The 17,777-nt window shown below is 42.4% G+C and overlaps 1 protein-coding gene across 1 annotated transcript in view; it reads left to right on the plus strand.

Annotated features, from left to right (window-relative positions):
• The first annotated feature begins 16,536 nt into the window (after nucleotides 1-16,536).
• The window catches only part of LOC147333617 (NACHT, LRR and PYD domains-containing protein 3-like), a 28,249-nt gene continuing 27,008 nt past the window's right edge, over nucleotides 16,537-17,777 (plus strand). The window contains exons 1-3 of the mRNA XM_086286325.1: nucleotides 16,537-16,581; nucleotides 17,227-17,358; nucleotides 17,443-17,562. Coding sequence (XP_086142451.1) covers nucleotides 17,270-17,358; nucleotides 17,443-17,562 — 209 coding nt within the window. The 5' untranslated portion in view covers nucleotides 16,537-16,581; nucleotides 17,227-17,269. The remainder of the gene's footprint in view (nucleotides 16,582-17,226; nucleotides 17,359-17,442; nucleotides 17,563-17,777) is intronic.

A 17,777-nucleotide genomic window follows, 5' to 3' on the forward strand; every position in this document is an offset into this window, starting at 1 on the left:
ACTTTTGCACTGTCCACTTCCTGCTGTGACAAAACAAATTTCCCACGTGTGGGACTAATAAAGGTTATCTTATCTTATCTTATCTTATCTTAAATAAAAGTATATTTACGGTGGCCCCTAGAGACAAAGCACGTACAAACCCCGAAGCACGTAAAAACTCCAAAACACGTAAAAACTCCATAACACGTAAATACTCCAAAACACGTAAAAACTCAGATGCACGTACAAACTCCAAAACACGTACAAAAGACAACAGAAGTGGTCCAGAATACTAGGGGGCAGTGTTGAGCTTTTGTTACCTAGTGGCTACACAAGCCAGGAAGTACCAACAACCGGATTTGGTGTGTGGTAGTAACAGGTAAATGAACATTTGTTTTTTAAATTATTTGAATATATATGAGTGCTTGTGTATAAATACACAAACAATACACATATGCTTTCAATTGTGTAATTTAAGTGATCTAGGTAGTTCTGTTTTGGAAGTTCAGTTAATGCTATAAATGTGTTTTGGAGTTTGTACGTGCCACCGCATATATTTATATATAAACATATATAAATAAAACCACTTTTCTTTTTTTTTACATTAGTAATTCCTTTTGGGCATAATTTTATATTTTTGTTAATAATAAATTAATTAAAGCAACAAAACAACCTGAAGAGCCGGTTGGGAGCCGGTTGGGAGCCGAAAGAGCCGGCTCTTTTTATAGGGAGTGCAGAATTATTAGGCATGTTGTATTTTTGAGGAATAATTTTATTATTGAACAACAACCATGTTCTCAATGAACCCAAAAAACTCATTAATATCAAAGCTGAATGTTTTTGGAAGTAGTTTTTAGTTTGTTTTTGTTTTAGCTATTTTAGGGGGATATCTGTGTGTGCAGGTGACTATTACTGTGCATAATTTTTAGGCAACTTAACAAAAAACAAATATACACCCATTTCAATTATTTATTTTTACCAGTGACACCAATATAACATCTCCACATTCACAAATATACATTTCTGACATTCAAAAACAAGACAAAAACAAATCAGCGACCAATATAGCCACCTTTCTTTGCAAGGACACTCAAAAGCCTGCCATCCATGGATTCTGTCAGTGTTTTGATCTGTTCACCATCAACATTGCGTGCAGCAGCAACCACAGCCTCCCAGACACTGTTCAGAGAGGTGTACTGTTTTCCCTCCTTGTAAATCTCACATTTGATGATGGACCACAGGTTCTCAATGGGGTTCAGATCAGGTGAACAAGGTGGCCATGTCATTAGTTTTTCTTCTTTTATACCCTTTCTTGCCAGCCACGCTGTGGAGTACTTGGACGCGTGTGATGGAGCATTGTCCTGCATGAAAATCATGTTTTTCTTGAAGGATGCAGACTTCTTCCTGTACCACTGCTTGAAGAAGGTGTCTTCCAGAAACTGGCAGTAGGACTGGGAGTTGAGCTTGACTCCATCCTCAACCCGAAAAGGCCCCACAAGCTCATCTTTGATGATACCAGCCCAAACCAGTACTCCACCTCCACCTTGCTGGCGTCTGAGTGGGACTGGAGCTCTCTGCCCTTTACCAATCCAGCCACGGGCCCATCCATCTGGCCCATCAAGACTCACTCTCATTTCATCAGTCCATAAAACCTTAGAAAAATCAGTCTTGAGATATTTCTTGGCCCAGTCTTGACGTTTCAGCTTGTGTGTCTTGTTCAGTGGTGGTCGTCTTTCAGCCTTTCTTACCTTGGCCATGTCTCTGAGTATTGCACACCTTGTGCTTTTGGGCACTCCAGTGATGTTGCAGCTCTGAAATATGGCCAAACTGGTGGCAAGTGGCATCTTGGCAGCTGCACGCTTGACTTTTCTCAGTTCATGGGCAGTTATTTTGCACCTTGGTTTTTCCACACGCTTCTTGCGACCCTGTTGACTATTTTGAATGAAACGCTTGATTGTTCGATGATCACGCTTCAGAAGCTTTGCAATTTTGAGACTGCTGCATCCCTCTGCAAGATATCTCACTATTTTTGACTTTTCTGAGCCTGTCAAGTCCTTCTTTTGACCCATTTTGCCAAAGGAAAGGACGTTGCCTAATAATTATGCACACCTGATATAGGGTGTTGATGTCATTAGACCACACCCCTTCTCATTACAGAGATGCACATCACCTAATATGCTTAATTGGTAGTAGGCTTTCGAGCCTATACAGCTTGGAGTAAGACAACATGCATGAAGAGGATGATGTGGACAAAATACTCATTTGCCTAATAATTCTGCACTCCCTGTAGTGAGCCAAGCCGAAAGAGCCAGTTCTCTAAAAAGAGCCGGAAATCCCATCACTAGTAGAGACGAGCTGTGTTTACATGTGCATGGAACTCTAGCGTCATTAACCAGGCTAGCTGTTAGCTTATAGCTCACGCTAGCTAACCAGCGAGCAGTTAAAAGGACAGCCAAAGCTGCACAAAACACCCACAAACTTATCTCACTACAACGTAGCGCCGAAAATATGACTCGCAGCTCGAGCGCGATACAGGTGCTGTAACATAAGACTGACATCCAGCTAACCACAGCTAAAAAGATATTTGGAAAAAACGTACCGTTTCCTCAGGTTACACGAGCTTTTGTTTTGGCTCACACTGAAGACACCAACACTGAAGACATAGCCATTCTTTTGTACTGCTTTTAAGTGAAACATCCTTCGGTCCTCGTCGGTGTGTCACCGAGGTTGTGGGCGGGTGGGTGCACGGGGGCTCAGCCCTGGCGCAGGGGGCCTCTTGTGCATCGACCTAACTGGGACGCTCTTCAACTGGCAGGGAGGTTGTTCCATCCTTGCAGGAGTCCACTCTGCAGGTGGGGAAGAGACATAGGAGAGGTGGAGACTAAACTTAACCTGGGTGTCTGTTGTCTTTTGTGGTCTGGGAGATGATTGAATATTGGGGTGGGTACAGTTTCCTCTGCGGTGGGGTAGGGTGGGCTGCCCCGGGTCCTGTGGGGCTTGGCAGTGCTGCTGCCGTAGGCCCCGGGCTGGATGGGCCTGGGCTCCCTTGCCTTGGTGGGTACCAGAGGACGGGGGTGCCTACTGGGGTCAGCGGGGGAGCTGGCCCTAGGGAGGGGCATCCTCCCCTCCCTCCTTTTCCTCCCCATCCCTGGCTATCTCCCTCTTCCCGCTGCACCACACCCACCCACACAGGTAGGGCCTTGGGGTGCGGGTGTGTCACCAGGGTGCAGGGGAGACACCCCGTCCCCCCGTCCCCTTCTGGCAACCTGTGCCTCAATTTTATCTCACAACTTAGACATCCACATTACTTACACTCTCATAACACACACATATATATAGGGCCTTGAGGGTGGGCACGTTAACAGCGTCCAGTGGACGGTCTGTGTACTCAAACCTACCTCTGGCGCCGGTGTCCACCTCTCAATTTTAAATCCATGTCGACATTGAGGGTTCTCGGGAGGGGCCGTGCTAACACCTGCTGCTCTCTGGCAGCAGCACCATGCTCTCCCTTGTTTTAAATGCACTTTAGAACAACACGCAGCAACACTACACATGAGCGGGAGGAGGGAGGTATGGGGTCTTCACACACCCCCGTTCTCTACTAGCCATTGGGGCAGGGGTGCTGGGAGGAGATGTTGGCTGTCCGATTGGCCTCCCTGCTGCTGCGGAGCCTGGGACGGTCTGCTTGCTTCCACCCTGGGGGGAAGGGTAACATCTCATGGGTCTGGGTGCCGTTTCCCCTCTCTGGGGGCGAGGGTACCTGGACCCGGGGTATAGAGTATGGTTGGGGAGTGTGATTGTGTGTACATGTCCATTTATGTCAATCCTTACGTTGGGTGAGTGCTGAGTGTTTGTATATGTGTGCATGAGGGTGGGAATGCATGTTTGTGTCTGTGTGTGCCTGTTTGTCTGTGTCTATATGTCAGGTTGGGTCTTAGACTCCACCTCTCTGGGAACTCCCAGGCCCTCCAAAGTGTGGAGGCCTATCTCCCCTCACCACACTCCCTGCCGGTGACTGATGCCCTCAGGGGTCGGTGCATTGGTGGTCCTTGGTGTCTTTGGCTGGGCGCTCAGGTATGTACCAGCTCACTCCCGGTGGCTACTTGGCGGGGCCTGGCGCCTGTTGCTCGGTCAGGCCTCTTCCGGGGCACGGGGGGCCCTCGGGCCTCCGGCCTCTGGGCCTGTGGCTTGGTTCACTCTGGCACAGCTGGCTGCCGGCAGAGCCGGCGGGCACTCCGGTGCAGCCCCCTCTAGCTTCTGCTCGGTGGCTACTGGGTGACCCCTCATCTGGGGATCCTTAGCCCTTCCCATGAGGGTGGCACGGATGCCCCTCCGGTGGTCCTCCTTGGGCTCTCGCACTCTGGGGCCTCTGGATGTCTGGGGCCTGGATCTCCTCCATGCCTGCTTCATGCCCTGGGGGACGGGGCTATGGCTCTCTACATCCTCTTGCAGACCATTACATGGGGAGACCATTTGAATACAAGCGCGCTGATCCACACAGGTGTGCACACGGGTGTTCACTGTTTGTAGACTTAAATTACACCTTTCTTGGCTGCTACTTCAAAGCACATTGTGCGCTGTCTGTCCTGCGTGCTGCACAACAACATTCAATATTTAGTATTTACTGCTGTTTACACTTAGCTAGATTAATGCGATGGTGTTGTGTTTAGTATGTTGCTTTGTTTTGTTTTTTTTGCTTGTTTTCTATTCTTTCTCTCTCAACAGGTGATCCAGGAGATTTCTTTTCCCCTTTCTCACTGTCCCTCTCCCCTTCTGTTTTTCTTCTCCTTCCTCTTTCTTTCTCCCTTTCCTATCCCTCACTCATGTCTGTCCCGTCTGTAACAACTGAAAATAAAATAAATTAAATAATAAAAACAAAGGTCGATCAAATGGACCAATACGGCAATGCCATGATGATCCATTTGGCAAAATAAATCCATTGGGTATCCTTGTTGGTCTTCAGACAACAATTCTGATGGCTAAAGAACCAAATGGGACAGGCAAAAAAAAACCCCAAAAAAAACCAATAAAATGTTTCTGATTCATTTAAAATAGGGATGCACCGATACCACTTTTTTGGAAACAAGTACGAGTACTTGCATTTCAGTACTCGCCGATACCAATACCGAGTACTTAATAAAAACATGATTTAAATTTGCAGGTAACAGCTTTAGTCCTATAATTTAACAAAAAACAAACAAGGGAGTAGTTTGGAATTAAGAACATTTATTTAAAATGAAAAGCATGTTGTATGCAACATATTACAAAATAAATAATTATAAAAAAACAAAATTTAATTTTAAATTTGTTCGTCTGTTTCTCTGTTTAGAAGTCTCACTAGCCCAGTCACAGCTGGGATGACATCAGAGGCTAGTGCGTCGTAGCTGCTCACTTTTTTAGTTAGTTCCTCAAAGGGGGCGAGGATGGCAACATTCGTCTCCATAAGAGCCCATTGGTGAGCGGTGAGATAGTCAGGGAGTTCGTGGTCGTACACATACACGCCCAGCACTCGCTTTTGCTCAATGAGGGACTGGAGCATGTAATACGTGCTGTTCCAGCGCGTCTGTACGTCCTGCTGCAGTCTCTTTATTGGCTGGTTGAGCTGTCCCTGAATGTCCTCGAGGTGGGAGTAGGCTAAGGCGGAATGTTTAAAATGCCCAACTATTTTCCGTCCCACTGCTATAGCAATATCTATGCTCCTCTGTGCTAATAAGCGTGGGTAAACTCTTTGTACTCGTTGTTGTGTTGGGATTTTAGGTGCTTGATTAAATTGCTTGTGTTAAATGCGCTACCTTTAGAGCCTCCTCTGGACAATTTCGCTGAGTACAATTTGCAGTCCGCCTTTGTTTTCGCGTCTTCGTTCACTTTGAAATAGTTCCACACAGCTGATATGTCTCGCCTCGCTTTCTCCCCGCTCTGAGCTGCAGCCGGGGCCTGGGGGCGGGTACTCAGGGCCTGGGGGCGGGCACTCGGCGCCTGTGATTAACCCCTTACATTCCGCTCAAACATAGACAGGTCTCAGACCGTGGTATCGGTCCTCGGTATCGGGGGGCTTTTAACGAGTACGAGTACTTTAGAAAATGTGGTATCGAGGCCGATACCGTGGATCCCTAATTAAAAAAAAAAAAAAAGCGAAACATCCTTTGTATGTGAGGCCAAGGATGTTCATCCTCTTCAGTTCTAGTGTAGACAATTGGCTCTGCCATGTTTTCATGTGTTTTTTCTTTCCTGTGTCCGCTACTTTGAAACGCTTGGGCCGCTCTGCCTGCCACAGTTTCAAACTGGTCATGTGACTGCATGGCCACATCTGATTGGTAAAAAAAAAGTTGCCGGAAACTCCACTGGTGGCATGTTATCTAATGTGTTAAACCAATTATTTTTTTAAATGTAACTAGTCGAATTTTGCAAATGTAGTGGAGTAAAAGTACCATTTCTTCTTCACAAATGTACTCAAGTAAAAGTAAAAAGTATCTTGCAAAAAAGGTACTTTAAAAGTAAATTTTTTTTCAAAAACTTACTCAAGCAAATGTAACGGAGTAAATGTAACGGAGTAAATGTAACTCGTTACTACCCACCTCTGTCAGTGAGTTACTGCAACCATACATAATATCTGGCTCTCTGGGGTCAGCTGATCAGTGCTTGTTGGCTGTCAAAGCTGTGGATCTCACTTCAATTAGACCCACAATCTGTGGTTCGAATGAATAATATACTGATGATGGGATTTCTATTTGTTATAAAGGGATAAAGCTTTATTACATTTAGTAAATGCATGTGAAGAGTGAAAGGATGGTATCAATATGTATCAATATGGATATATTAATAGGGTCATTTTATCCTCTTAACCCTTTAAAACCGGTCGGAGCGGGCACGCTCTCTTTTGCGTAACTATTTTTAAATCTCTGTAGAACTGGAACCACATAAGCTAGTGCAATAACTTCAAACTGTGATCCACTTACAAAACTGTCTCATTTTATTGGAACGATCCACATTTGCATCCATTCACGGTACATTTGACATCTGAACATGTTTGTACACATGATGAAAGGACAGATGGTGTTTGTGTGTCCTTCTTAAACTCAGTGTGAATGTTTCATCATGTAGAACTACTTAGAACAAAGTCTTTGGGAACATTTGGAGAACACGTTTAGGAAAGTAACATCCTGGTAGAACATTTTCTTAAAGCAAAGCAGAGCTGCAACATGACTGTGAGGATTCAGAAGAATAAAGTCAGAATACTTTATTATTATGAAGACTAACGTGCACCTTAATGCTGCCGATGAATACACATGTTCTTTGTGAAAGCATGTGTGAGCACAGCTGACATGCACCACACTGACCCCACTCGCCCCATTTCTTCATCCACTTCTTGCTCTTGTGCTTGAAATGAGACGCAGACGCAGCAAAAGTCAGAGGCTCTAAAATCCACACAAAGGGGGCTCGTTAGATCAGGATACTGGATGTGATCCATAGAAAACATGGATAATACACCACTTTATTTGAAGACATCTGTAGCACTGCCTCAGTTCTGGATGTTTCCACAGACTCCTCTGTGCACCTAAAGAAAAGGTCAAAGGTCAGCAGCACATGTAGTTGGGACAATTCTTCATTTACAAACAACAGTCGCACAAACTATACTATTATTTTCCTCCAATTACAAGTTTTCACTTGCAGAAATGGTCCTGTGTGATTTCTAGGTTGTGATATGAAGAACTAGTTCCTAATGGCAGCGATTTACTCAGTAAACATGTGTTTCCTTCACCAACCTCACACACAGGTCCAATAAGATCAGGAAGTGGGCAGTATAGTACAATATGTGTTATTTTGTACTGTACTGCCCAAACTAAAGATCTGCTGAAGTGTTGGAAATGATCCAGATGTTTATTTTGGACGATACAGCAGAAGATCAGACATGAAAGTGGAGATAACACAGAAGACCTGCAGCAAAGGTCAGAGGTCAGACTGGGCCACTGGATTCAACAATGAGCCAATGATCATAAAATAGTGACTAAAGCAGAGCCCTGACATTCTGACATTTATCACACAGTTAGAACAAATGTCTGCTGATGACTTCATCTCATGAAATGACTGATAGATGTCAGTTCATTGATCAGCTGAGCTGCTGATCTTCATCGTGCACAGAAACATTCAGCTTGTTTCAATCAGTAAATAACTCCCACTACTCTCAGTTCCCACTGTTCCCACTCAAAATGCTGTGAGAACAATGATCATTGTAGAACTTCACAAACATCACGTGTTGTTTTCCACATGTAAGATCAGCAAACATACAGAAACTTCCTGTTGCCACACACGGCCTCTAAAATCTCTTCCACGGTTTCTGTCTGAAGTCCACTCTCTGTGTCGGAGCCACAGGAAACAACAAGATCTTATTAACATGGTTTTCAATGTGTCTCCTTCCAAAAAGTCCAACCAATGAACAAATGTGTGTATTTGTGGAGGCCGAACAAAAGCATGACACATTTCTCTGTTTCTATAAACTGGTGTCAAACACAAATATGAAGAGTTTCACTGATAGACTCAAAAATGCCCCCACAGTGAATCAAAGGGAAATCCTACAGTGTGGCCAGAGAATCTTAACCCTTTAAAGCCGGTCGGAGCGGGCACGCTCCGTTTTGCGTAACTATTTTTAAATCTCTGTAGATCTGGAACCACATAAGCTAGCGCAATAATTTTTTTGGCATATGAAACCAGAGGAGTTGTACTTACATCTTATTCATTCAGCTTGTCTTAGGCCACGGTTTCCTTCCACATATAGCTTTGCAAAAATTGCATAAAAAGCACTTGCAGCAACAAAAACATAATATTCCAGAAACACGCTTTGCCGATCCGATCAGCTGTTCATAACACTTCCTACATTGGAATAGACGTCAGCACGAACTATTGCATGTCCGAAATTGGAAGTGACGTCATTTCGCAGAAAATGTAGTTTTTTTTACATATGGGCCTTGCTTTATAAGCCTACACTGGTGTTTTTAAAACTCATGTTTGACTTCATGCTTTTCTGAATAGTTTCTGGGATGCTTAGAACTCAAATTGCATGAGAAGCTCATCTGTAACCGAAAGGTTGCCGGTTCGATCCCCAGCTCTCACTGTCCTGGTGGTTGTGTCCTTGGGCAAGACACTTTACCCTACCGCATACTGGTGTTGGCCAGAGGGGCCGATGGCGCGTTATTGCAGCCTCGCTTCTGTCAGTCTGCCCCAGGGCAGCTGTGGCTACAACTGTGGTTTGCCTGCACCAGTGTGTGAATGTGAGAGTGAATGAATAGTGAAATTGTAATTGCAATCCATTATTATTTTGATGCACATGCTGTTTTGTTTTTTTTTGTTTCAAATTTGCATTGTACTATTTATTTTCTTTTTTCCTGCTGTATATAAAAATTGGTGTATCTCAAAAATAAAACTATGAAGACGCTCAAAAGAAATTTCCTGTTGTTGGAAACTATTTTGTGCAATTTTTTTGTATTTACAGTTTTGAGGGATAAACCTCTTACATTTCTCTAACTATAAATATATGTAAAAAAAAACAAAAAAAACAACGTTTTTTTTTATTTTTTTGTAGTTTATTGCACTTTTTTGCAATTTATGTAATTACTAGAGCAGGGCGATATAACCAAAAGTATTTATCACGATATACATTTGAAAATTTGCGATAACGATATAACTGATGATATAATTGACACTAGACAAAATAATTTACAACTTTATTAGTGTAAAACAAAAAAAATGTATTTTCACTTAAACAAGCAGCTGTTTTTTTTTAATGTGCATTAAAAGTTATATAATATATAATAATATAATAAAAATTTAACAGTGCAAATGCAAATTCCTCGCTGACAGTTTAACCAAAAGGCATTTCCAGTGGAAACTGGCCGACAGATCCTGAGCATAATCATGTATACTATCTACAAAACTTAAAAAGAGGTTACACACACAATACGGTAATATTATGTTGAAGCACAGTACATATTACTCCGCGAGGCTCCTGCCTACGACAGCCGTAATGCTCCGACAATCCATCAAGCGGTGCGGGTTCGTAGCTTAGCAAAATCGTACTAAAACATTTGACAGATTTTCAAGCGCCGTGTACATAAAATCGATTCGATGTCAGTAAACACAACCAGAGTTCATACATAAGACACACGGGATTATAAGAGGCACTGTCGATTTTCAGAAAAATCAAAGGATTGATTTGATGTGCTGTATTTTCCAAAAAATACAGTAATAACGACGGCCCGCTAGCATGCTCTACCAAAAATAGTGCTTTGATGTGTACGAAAGCTAAACCAGTTCCACACCACTGAAGTTGCAGCATTTTTACAAACTAATTCTGGTTCATCCGTTTCATTTAACGATCCACTTTCGCCCTTCTCATTCTCCGTCGCCGCCATGCTTTTTCCGCCATTTTCGTATGAAAACAAGGGCACTGCACATGCGTTTTATCCATATTCTATTGCGATATTTCATTTTCTTATCGTTGCCCAACATTATACCGGTATTACCGTGAACGGTATGATATGGCCCAGCCCTAGTAGTTACTATGGACTGAATGCATGCATATTATTAAAATTTGGGCTATAACGGTTGTATTGATATATAGGAACTTGAAATGCTCCCAAAAATGTCACGACAGCATGCAAAAATATAAAGATAAGTCACCGCCCTGACCCACTGGTGTCAAGACAACCATCTTACCCTCAACATCACAGAGGGTAAGATGTCAAAGGAGTTGGAACATTTCCAACTGCCAACCTCTGTATATTTTATTGTTTATTCTGTTTGTGTGTGTGTGTGTGTGTGTGTGTGTGTGTGTGTGTGTGTGTGTGTGTGTGTGTATATATATATACACACACACACACACACACACATAGATATACATATTTAGTATACACATTCAGTAATGCACATACACTCTTATGTTGTATATTTATTCATATATTTCTCAGATTTACCCATTCTTATATTTTTCTTCTTCTTATGTTATTGTATTTTTACACACCTCTGTTGCTTGTGCAGCTTACACACAAGAATTTCACTCGCAATTTCACAGTGTACCTGCACACGTGATGTGACAATAAAAGTGATTTGATTTTGATTCGATTTGATAAGCTCTGGTGGACTTGGTTCTATGATAGGTCTTAAAGGGTTAAATAAAATATCTGTTTGTTGCAAACGACATCAAATCAAAACTCATTTGACCTTTTTTCTTTGCAACTGTTACATTTTTTTCAAACAGGGGGGTACCTACAGGGGGACTGTCTCCCTGCTGTACAGCCCGCAAAGGGAGGGGGGGGGGGGGGGGGGGTCATAGAATGACTAAACAGCTGATACATGAACAAAATGACAAACAAACTTTTTGATTTGGACTTGAAATCAGTTCAATCAGTGTTTTCTTCAAACAGGACACCTGACAAACAACAAATGTGATATTGAACAATATTGTCACTTTTAACAATGTCCAGAGTAACTAAAGTTAGAATCAGTGCTGTGCTTGTTTTGGCTCAGCCAAACAGTTAAATGTGCTTCACATCCACGATACAGTACACACATGTAGTCAGTTAGAGCCAAAAAGCCACCTCTGATTACTGAATGACATTCACTTCATCAATGAATGCCAATGAGAACTCTTTGGGCTCTTTACCTTACAATATAACGAGCTTTGAGACTAAACATGTTTGTTTACTGGTGCTGTATGAATAAAGCTGAACACATCTAAAGAAGGTGTTCCTGAAATGTATCTTTATTAGAACAGGACGGATGAATTAGCACAGCCCTCTCAGCACAGGGCTGACAGGATGTTTTTACACCAAACCTCAAGATCAAAGTACATTTACTGGATTTGTTGCTTTTCAAAGACTGTTAAGAGCAAAGTCAGAGTTCCACTAATGTAACCTTATTGTTTTATTGACATATTGGATTTGTATATGGTGTGTTTGGATAAATGATGTATCACACTGTGACATGTCCTGCAAAACAAACTAACACACTAACTTTGTGTTCTTCAAATACTGAGGAGTTTTTGTTAGGTTACCAGGTTAGCTTGTGTTGGCTTTTTTATATGAGAGAGAAGACAAATATGCTCCAATGATACGTTTTCACACTTTATGATCAAACAGAATTTCAGATGAGTTTTCCACAGCTCCATGGACCTCTCTGGCTCAGAGACAAAGGCTGCCTCACCCAACTCAACTGTGAGAGACAGAATGTGAAAAAAAAATCCATGAATTCACATGGTAGGATTTGTAAAGAATTTATCCGTAAATTAGGGTGGAAAATAAGTATTTGGTCACCTCAAACATGGAAAATCTCTGGCTCTCACAGACCTGTAACGTCTTCTGTAAGACGCTTTTCTGTCCCCCACTCGTTGCCTGTATGAATGGCACCTGTTTGAACTCATCATCTGTATAAAAGACACCTGTCCACAGCCTCAAACAGTCAGACTCCAAACTCCGCCATGGCCAAGACCAAAGAGCTTTCGAAGGACACCAGGAAAAGTATTGTAGACCTGCACCAGACTGGGAAGAGTGAATCTACAATAGGCAAGCAGCTTGGTGTGAAAAAATCAACTGTGGGAGCAATCATCAGAAAATGGAAGACATACAAGACCACTGATAATCTCCCTCGATCTGGGGCTCCACGCAAGATCTCATCCCGTGGGGTCAAAATGATCATGAGAACGGTGAGCAAAGATCCCAGAACCACACGGGGGGACCTGGTGAATGACCTGCAGAGAGCTGGGACCAAAGTAACAAAGGTCACCATCAGTAACACACTACAACGGCAGGGAATCAAATCCCGCAGTGCCAGACGTGTTCCGCTGCTGAAGCCAGTGCATGTCCAGGCCCGTCTGAAGTTTGCCAGAGAGCACATGGATGATACAGCAGAGGATTGGGAGAATGTCATGTGGTCAGATGAAACCAAAGTAGAACTTTTTGGTATAAACTCAACTCGTCGTGTTTGGAGGACGAAGAATACTGAGTTGCATCTCAAGAACACCATACCTACTGTGAAGCATGGGGGTGGAAACATCATGCTATGGGGCTGTTTTTCTGCCAAGGGGACAGGACGACTGATCCGTGTTAAGGACAGAATGAATGGGGCCATGTATCGTGAGATTTTGAGCCAAAACCTCCTTCCATCAGTGAGAACTTTGAAGATGAAACCAGGCTGGGTCTTCCAACATGACAATGATCCAAAACACACCGCCCGGGCAACAAAGGAGTGGCTCCGTAAGAAGCATTTGAAAGTCCTGGAGTGGCCTAGCCAGTCTCCAGACCTCAACCCCATAGAAAATCTGTGGCGGGAGTTGAAAGTCCGTGTTGCTCGGCGACAGCCCCAAAACATCACTGCTCTCGAGAAGATCTGCATGGAGGAATGGGCCAAAATACCAGCTACTGTGTGTGCAAACCTGGTAAAGACCTATAGTAAACATTTGACCTCTGTTATTGCCAACAAAGGTTATGTTACAAAGTATTGAGTTGTATTTTTGTTATTGACCAAATACTTATTTTCCACCCTGATTTACGAATAAATTCTTTACAAATCCTACCATGTGGATTCATGGATTTTTTTTTCACATTCTGTCTCTCACAGTTGAAGTGTACCTCTGGTGCAAATTACTGACCTCTGTCATCATTTTAAGTGGGGGAACTTGCACAATCGGTGGCTGACTAAATACTTTTTTGCCCCACTGTATATCCTCGCATGAGATTGGCCACCATATTAAGGGATAGGAGCATAGCTGAGCCACTGTGTGAGAGCTGAGCAGCGAAAGGAAATTAAGTGAGGAGCCAGCTCTCACTCAATGGGAGTCAACTCTTCTGATTCACTACAAAGCACTCTCTAAGCACGGCTCTTAAAGCTGATGCTTTCGCGCATGACATATTATCGAACATTACATAGTGTGTCATGGATACTGTTGACTCCAAATCTCCCGACCACTACGTCGATCTGAGACAGCGAGACCAAGACCACGTAAAAGTGAGACCAAGACTGGTCTCGACACATCCAACTCTATCTGTTAGTATCTGAGTGACACAAACCACGAGGCAGCTGTGCAATATAAAATAATGGGGCTACATGAGCCTTAAAGTGTTTAGTAAAGCTCTGTGTTGGACTGGTGCTCATGGCCAGAGTTAAGTTACATCAAGTGTGGCAGAGATTTGTTGCATTTCAGCTGATAATGCTTAGATTGATTCACTCAGTTCAATCTATATACCAACGTTCTCCTGTCTAGTATAAAGATTGGATAGTGTGCTGTCAGCGTAGGGGATGGAAATCAGCCAAGGTAGCTGTGAAACATCTGTTTCCATCTTGTTGAGTTCAGCTGTTTAAATGAACAAAGAGCAGCAGGTCAGCTGATCACAGCCTGTACTGAAGCTCACATTAGAAATCATTGTGAGCTGTGATTCTGTTCTCCGTGCTGAGCCACTACAAAAGCTCTGAGGGTTTCCCCCAACTTCCAAACCCTTTACCATGTAAACAACAGGAAAGAGTTCTGTTTAAATTCTCTTTCACTGCTTGTGTCCTAGTTGTTCAAGGGAACAACTAGGATTTACATTAGAACAACATTTGGAGTTTCATCTAATTATATTATATTATATTATATTATATTATATTATATTATATTATATTATATTATATTATATTATATTATATATACATACAGTTACAATAGGTTACAATTGTCCTACAATGAGCTCCTTACTTTCAGTACATTTCAGAGTCGTTACTTTATATTAGAGTATTTTTCAACACTAATATCTGTACTTCTACTTAAATAAATACTGTGTGTACTTTCACCACCTGTGCTGACAGCTTTGCATTGTTAAGAGGTGTATTTTCTTGTACAAAAGGCACTCTCCAACATGGATATATGAAGAATGTGAAGGAGGAATGGAGAGCTGAACATCCGAAGGTGTGCGTGTGGACAGCCCGACCACCCGACTGTAAATGATTGCTGTAATAGGTGTAGGCTGCTGGGGGATTCCCATGATACACTGGGAGTTTCTTCTTCATCACTATGTGTTAATAGACCTCTCTACACTGAATCATACTTGTTATTAATCTCAGTCTCTCTTCCACAACATGTCTTTATCCCGTCTTCCTTTTCTCACCCGAACTGGTCGCAGCAGATGGCCTCGCCCCTCCGTGGTTCTGCCAAACGTTTCTTCCTGTTAAAAGGGAGTTTTTCCTTCCCACTGTCACCAAAGTGTTTGTTCATAGGGGGTCATATGATTGTTGGGTTTTTTTCTGTATGTATTATTGTAGGGTCTACCTTAAAATAAAGCGCCTTGAAGCGACTATTGTGATTTGGTGCTATATAAATAAAACTGAGTTGAATTGTTGAAAGTAATGTGCTAACAATGGTAGCATTACTGCGTTGAGCCCAAACAGCACTCATTAAAGATCATGTTAGTGTATGAAAATATTACGTCCCATGACAATATTTAGTCTCTATAATTGTGGAGACAAAATTTGAGGAAGAAAAATGAGAAGGCAAAAGATCCTTTCTTATTTTGATATCTGATAGTTTGAGATTCACTAACATAGACATCTACCTGGGTGTAGGCAGCCATTAACATTCAGTTTTATTGAGCTGACATGTTACAGAACAATACGCACAAACAAACACAGAAATTGTGTTCGAATGAAAACACGAAGCGGAGGACACAACACCGTGAAATACATGTATTAAGGTGAATCTAGTTCTTGTTTTTGCTGCCATGCACACACTGGTAACAACAAGAGCTGTCTCACAAATACTGCACTTAACATGACCTGTAATAACGCTGCCTGTTTGGCTGTTTTTGACCCTCAGGGGGATTTGTGTAGACATGAAGCCTCCACATATGAACCTCTGTGAGGCTAAGTTAGCTGGAAGGCTTCAAAGCCTGATGAAACTTTATCTCACCATCACAGGTGGAAACACAAACTCACACACAATGAACACAGTGTTTCCAGACCCATGTAATCTGATTACTTTTCTGTGAGTATTATTATTATTATTTTTCCCCTTTTTATTTATGCAAGTTTCAATTTTTTTTTTTACACAGTCACAAACAGCAGGACAGAGGAACACAGACAATAAAGACAGTGAGTATTATTATTTTTGAGTCTGCTAAATGTCTTTAATAAAAATCTCCTGCAGTTAAATTGTGGACGTTCCCTTTTGAACCCTCTTACAGGTGACTCCAGCCTTTCAAAGTAAGAGTCCATCGGGACTGTCCAGGCCTCTAAAACCATCCCAGGTAACAAGTTGGTAAGTCCATTTAAAGCTTTGAATGACAGCCATTAAAAGGAGATTCTTTGATCAGCACCAGATTCCTGTTGATTTTCAGAATAAAATGATACATCCTTTAATACGATGGCTGATAATTACCAGTTTGATTATTTCAGCCAAAGCTGAATCTGCTCAGAGAAACAGGACAGAAGAAGTCACCCCAAGTTACTTTAATTCTGTCAACACAAAGTTAAACAGTCACAAACCGTCAGCGTTACATTAGTGACAGAGTGCTCTTATTGTGAAAATCTGCCTCCGCTCAGGTGAAGCCCTGGCTTTCCAGGAAGCAGATGAACTATAATGAAGTAAGTGGAGCTTGTTGTTGGTGTGTGTGAAGAAACTGTAAGTTTGCTTAGTCCACAGAGGACGCAGCATCCGTGATAACGTTATAGGCCTTTACCTCCTTTACTGTCACAGTAATTAACGATTAATTAATCACCTGCCAGAGCTCTAACGCTAAGCTAGCCACACGGCATGCTAACGCTAACGCTAATTCACAAGTTAAAAATGTGTTTGAGCACTTCGTGAATGAGAGCAGCAGCAGCACAGAGCTAGTTGATGGTCATATGGTTACAGAGAGAGCAGCAGACTTTGTAAATGATTATTTACTCACATTTACATTCATTTTACTGTCAAATACACGCAGTAACTTTAAACAGCTGTTGTTATCAAGTGAAAATAGCAAAGATGTCAGGACTGGGCTGAGTCCCAGTGTTTCATCATCCTAGTGACACTTCAGACAGTCAAAACTCACCAGAGCTTCTCATTATCATCAGGACAGATTTAGGTCAATAACATTTCACATTTCTGTGTCATCATCCATCAAATGTTGACACATAGTGGGTTTGTCATTCTCTCGGCTGACACTGAGATGAAGCAGGAAAGAAGCAGCTGATATTTGGACAGCACACGGTTGATGTGCACATGAATGATTTGTGTTTCCTCTGCAGGTGAAGGTAGAAAGTGTGTGTGAGCTGATGTGAATTGAGCAGCATGGATCAGTGTGAGGACAGAGAGGAGGGAGCCTCTCCCTCTAAAAGCACTCTGTGTGGGGAACATGAGAGCCAGACCAAAGCTCAGAGGTGAGATGACCATCTCTAACTGTCCATGACTCTTCTCCATGTCACAGCTCAGCACTCACATCACTGCTCCATCATTATTCACAGGAATAAACGAGGAACAAAACGTAAATATGAACCTAAATCCGGCTGTGTGTCCTTGAAGAGTGATTTGTCTGCAGATCGTCCCATTAATTTTAAAGTCCAGCCTGTGTCTGCTGCAGAGAGGTGAGCTGTTGGTAACATGAACTCTTTGATTTAACTGCTTGATGTTTTTGGATACAATTTGCAGTGCAAATATGTCATTCCCTCAATCCCATTTAAACTCTCTTAAAAACAATCTTTTGGTTTCTAAACAACTGAAAATCCACTTCAGCAAACAGGAAGTGATGCTTGTGCTCATGTTTTCTTCCATCAGTTATGTTGTGCTGTATGTTGTAGGA

The sequence above is a fragment of the Aulonocara sp. 'chitande type north' Nkhata Bay genome, linkage group LG3 (genome assembly GCF_057382095.1).
Source record: "Aulonocara sp. 'chitande type north' Nkhata Bay isolate Kocher_YH1m ecotype deep benthic linkage group LG3, A_spYH_male_GT1.1, whole genome shotgun sequence".
Lineage (NCBI taxonomy): Eukaryota > Metazoa > Chordata > Actinopteri > Cichliformes > Cichlidae > Aulonocara > Aulonocara sp. 'chitande type north' Nkhata Bay.